Here is a 4,596-nt window from a genome sequence, read left to right as displayed (position 1 = left end):
CTTAACAACAACAGCAACAGCATGGAACGTAACACTATAGTGTCCTTGTGATTCAAAATGTTATAGCCAAAGTACCTTATCTTTGAGCTCTATCCTTACCACGTACAGCTTTGCTGCCTTCAACAATTCGCCTCACCACTTGGTGCCTCTATTTCCTCATCTGCATAATTGTGAGAATGACATAATGTATTACATGTGAAGAACTTAAGTACAGTTTTGAAAAATTACATGAATTTGATAAATGTTTTCTATTTTTATCAGTTGCTTTGCTTTTATTTCTGTCCTGTATACTCTAGTTCACTCATTTTTATATTCCTCACATGTAAGAGATTGCTGGGCATATCTTAAATACTTATTAATATTCATTGAATGAAATGACTTATTGAATAAATGAGTATTTTAAGGTCATTGTTTAAGGGCATGTGGAACGAAAGACCTTTTCATAAAAGATACTTTTGAATATAAGGGGCATGTTTTGTGTGTGTGTGCTTTTTTTCTTTAACTTGTAATCTTAAAAGTCTGACCTAATTAATGCCTCTATCTTTTTATCTTTTCAGGTCAAATCCTTTATGGTCGAGTACTTTGGAATCCAGAACAAAACCTCAATTCTGCTTACAAACTCCAGCTGGAGAAAGTCTATCTTTGTACGGGCAAGGATGGCTATGTGCCTTTCTTTGATCCCACAGGAACAATCTACAATGAAGGGCCGCAGTATGGATGCATTCAGCCTAACAAACACCTGAAGCACAGATTTCTGCTGCTGGTATGCTAGTTGTTAGTGTTCAAGGACTGACACTCCAAGCTTGGTCGATGTTTTTCAACAGTGAATTCTACCTAGAATAGATAAAGCCCATTTTAAAATAGTTCTCTCTCTCTTCTTTTTTGTTTGTGTGTTTCTCTCTGATCAGCTAAATTCTAATACATATTACCAAATGGGCTGATTATGTGAATAGCAAAATAAGTTATTAATGATGCCCTTGGAAAGAAAGGGAGTACCTGGATGGTGCCAATGGCTAATGGTTTGGCTGCTAATTGAAAGGTTCAATTCCAAATCATCTAGAGGTGCCTTGAAAGAAAGATCTGGTATTCTACATCTGAAAAAGTCTGACACTGAAAATCCTTTGAAGCACAGTTCTACTCTGACACACGTGGGGTTGCCATGAGTTAGGAAGACAGACGTCTAAGTCAGTGCTCCTAAAGTACGGTGCAAAGGTCCCTAAATGTTCCCAAGACTGTTTCACAGCGTCCACAGATCAAAACTTACTGTTGTTATTGCGTGCCTTTGAGTCAGTTCAGATTTGTAGTGACCCTGTGTCAGGTTTTCCAAGAGAAGCTTGTGGGTCTGAACTCCCAACCTTGCGGTTACCAGTCCAGTGTTTATGCTACAGTGCCACACCAAGATGCACAAAGACTACTTACATAATTTACTAAGCCAGTGTTTGTCTTCTGTATTCAGTCCTTTGTGAGTTTAGAGAGTATCACAGTTTATTGACATGGCTTCAGATTGTACATTATAACTAATATTTAAAAAAATATTTTGTCAAGTTTTGATATCATAGCAATTAGTATCTATAATTATCTGAAAAAACTATTATATCCCTTCCCTTTTTATGAGCTACATAGCTATGTGAGGCCAGATAGTCTTCATAAAATATTCTTCATATAAAACGTGTCACACATAAATAATTAGTGCAGAAGTAGTTATGCAAATTCAGTTATTTTCCAGAGATTTGTAAAAATGTAAGACAGCAGCACCCTTTTATGGAGGGGAGGAGGTTAATATGGGTATTTTCATGAAAAAAAATAGGTTTACTTATATAAATGATTTTGGGCTTATTTTTATTTTTAAATGGATTAATAAATATTTCCACATTTCAGTTTTAATTTGTAATACAGTAAGTGTTGACAGATAGATAGATACTAACTGTTTGAGGTCTTTGATCTTTAAGTATGTAAGTGGTCCTGGGAATCTCTGCGTGATTTAAGTGTTTAACACACTCAACTGCTAAACGAAAGGTCAGTGATTCCAGTCCACCCAGAGGCACCTCAGAAGAAAGGCCCAGTAACCTACGTCTGGAAAATCAGTTGTTGAAAAAGCTGTGGATCACAGTTCTACTCTGACACATACGGGGTCTCCAAGAGTCAGATTCACCTTCACAACAATTAGTTAAAAGGTCTTGAGACCAAAAACTTTGAAAATGATCAGTCTGGGTTATCCCACTCTTGGCCTTTTGAAATCATTGAAGCCACCAAATGTCCCCCTCCTTTTCTCTTTCTTCCTTCCAGTGAAGAGATAGTAGTTGCCCAATTTACACATTTACAGTGGAGGCTCTGCATCCATATTCCTCTGATCCAACCTAAAGCAAGTGTAGAGCATACCTTTCTCTCCCCGGCCCCCATGACTGCCACCCAGTAAATGGCTCCATAATTCTGAATCCGCCATCTCTCTTTCTGAAATTCTAGGACCGTAGTCAGCCAGAGGTAACTGATAAGTACTTCCACGATGTGCCTTTTGAGGCCCACTTTGCTTCCGAGTTGCCTGATTTCCATGTGGTCAGCAGCATGCCGGGAGTGGATGGTTTTACTCTGAAAGTGGACGCACTCTACAAGGTGAGTCTGGAGAAAAGAACAGAAGCAAGGGCCAAGTCCACATTATAGGTTGCAAAAGGGATTACTACATCATCTCTGGACTACCAGTTTCTTTGTGTAACAGTCTTGCTGGCAGGTCTTTTTTGGTTGTTATTAAGTGCATCACCATCCATCCCCAGTTGACCAAAGTAATGATAAAATTATTTCATTCGAATAATATGGTCATCAGGACTGCATATCGTACTCTATTTTTCCTAGTTCTTTTATATTGCCTGTCTTTTTGGTTCTATATTGGGCCACCTGATTTTCACAGATGTGTGGAAAATAGTTAATAAAATCATAAATATCAAAGCACATCGTAGCAATTGTCTTTCCATTTCGTTTTGCAGAGGTGATCTTGGCAACAGCTCCATGTTCAGTATCCCTGTTTTCTCCTCCTGCAGGTGGAAGCAGGGCACCAGTGGTACCTCCAGGTGATCTACATCATTGGTCCTGACACTATCTCAGGACCTCGAGTCCAGCGCTCTCTCACAGCCCCCCTGAGGCGCAACCGAAGAGACCTGGTGGACCCCAGTGGCCGACTGACCCTTGACGATTCCCTCATCTATGACAATGAAGGGGACCAAGTCAAGAATGGTACCAATATGAAGTCTCTGAATTTGGAGATGCAAGAGCCAGTTGTTGCTGCTTCTCTGTCCCAAACCGGGGCATCCATCGGCAGTGCACTGGCTGCCATCATGCTTCTGCTTCTGGTGTTTTTGGTGGCTTGTTTCATCACCAGGAAATGCCAGAAGCAGCAGAAAAACCCACCCACAGAGGACATCTTGGAGGAATACCCTCTGAACACCAAAGTGGATATGCCCAAGAGGAACGTAGATAGGGTGGAGAAGAACGTCAACAGACAGTACTGCACCGTGCGGAACGTCAACATACTGAGTGAAACTGAGGGCGCATACACGTTCAAAGGTGCTAAAGTCAAAAAATGGAATCTGGAAGTTAGAGTCCACAACAACCTGCAAGATGGAACCGAAGTTTAATAGAGGAGACCCGTATGGGTTTTTTTTCTAAGAATCATTTTTTATAAAACAGGGGAAAATACTGGTATTTTTATAATCTCGCAGATTAAAAAGGGAAAACTATAGCTTTGAGTGGCAGATGGCACACATCACATGCATCAACTCACAACTGAGCTACCTCATTAAACCAAGAACCACTGAGGCCCCCAGAGGATTATTTAGGGTTATTTCTGTGGCTCCCTTTAACATTCTCAACAGCTATCAATTGCTCCTTCTGGAAGGCTGGTCTTAGAGAATGAATATTTGTAGGACTTAGATTGGGAGTTAGACCATTAGGTTAGCCCATTGAGTTCAGAGAACTGGGGAACACAGGGTGGCAAATCTCAGAGAATGAGTGTGGGGTGCAGGGCTTTGGTCTCCTCACCCCACCCCTAGCTTTTTCCTACTTGGCATTTCCTGGGCCTTGTGGACAGCTAAGTTTGAATAGCTGATACCCAGATGCCATTAACAGCACAACTTAAATATTTGCAGTTTGTTTCCACTAGAAAGGCTACTGTTTGATCACGTCTAGTTGTACGTTACTTTTTCAGAGTAGTTTTCATCTGGAGGTTTCAAAGTGCTGTGGACTGGAACACTTATCTGCAAATCACACAAGAAACCTCTCCTGTCAGACATCAGGCACAAAGGGGCCCTTCTTACAGACGGGGAGACTGCACCCAGAGAAAGGAGGGGCCTGGCAAGATTCTCAGAAGAGATTAGTAACACACCGTAGGCCCCGGGAGATGCCTTTCTTGTTCCCAACTGGTTTACAACTTGCCACAGATTCTAAAACTACAAAAAACCCCACCATTCTTCTTTGCCCCAGTCCAATAATAAAGAAACCCACGTACTTTGCTAGCTGTGGGTTATTATTATTATTATTTTACACTTGTTTCAGGAAGAATCTCATTGGAATAAAGTACATTAGGAGAAAGTCTGGGTTAGACACCTA

At 40.8% G+C, this 4,596-nt stretch overlaps 1 protein-coding gene across 1 annotated transcript in view; it reads left to right on the top strand.

Moving 5' to 3' along the window:
- Nucleotides 1-3,626, top strand: part of FRAS1 (Fraser syndrome 1) — a 797,189-nt gene extending 793,563 nt beyond the window's left edge. Inside the window, exons 72-74 of the mRNA XM_006872899.1 lie at nt 558-763; nt 2,464-2,610; nt 3,033-3,626. Of these exons, the coding sequence (XP_006872961.1) occupies nt 558-763; nt 2,464-2,610; nt 3,033-3,626 (947 nt within the window). The remainder of the gene's footprint in view (nt 1-557; nt 764-2,463; nt 2,611-3,032) is intronic.
- The last annotated feature ends 970 nt before the right edge of the window (nt 3,627-4,596 follow it).

This window comes from Chrysochloris asiatica, unplaced genomic scaffold, assembly GCF_000296735.1.
Source record: "Chrysochloris asiatica unplaced genomic scaffold, ChrAsi1.0 scaffold00214, whole genome shotgun sequence".
In the NCBI taxonomy this organism is placed as follows: Eukaryota; Metazoa; Chordata; class Mammalia; order Afrosoricida; family Chrysochloridae; genus Chrysochloris; species Chrysochloris asiatica.
The sequence above is the reverse complement of the archived record's forward strand: the minus strand, read 5'-3'. Positions and strand labels throughout refer to the sequence as shown.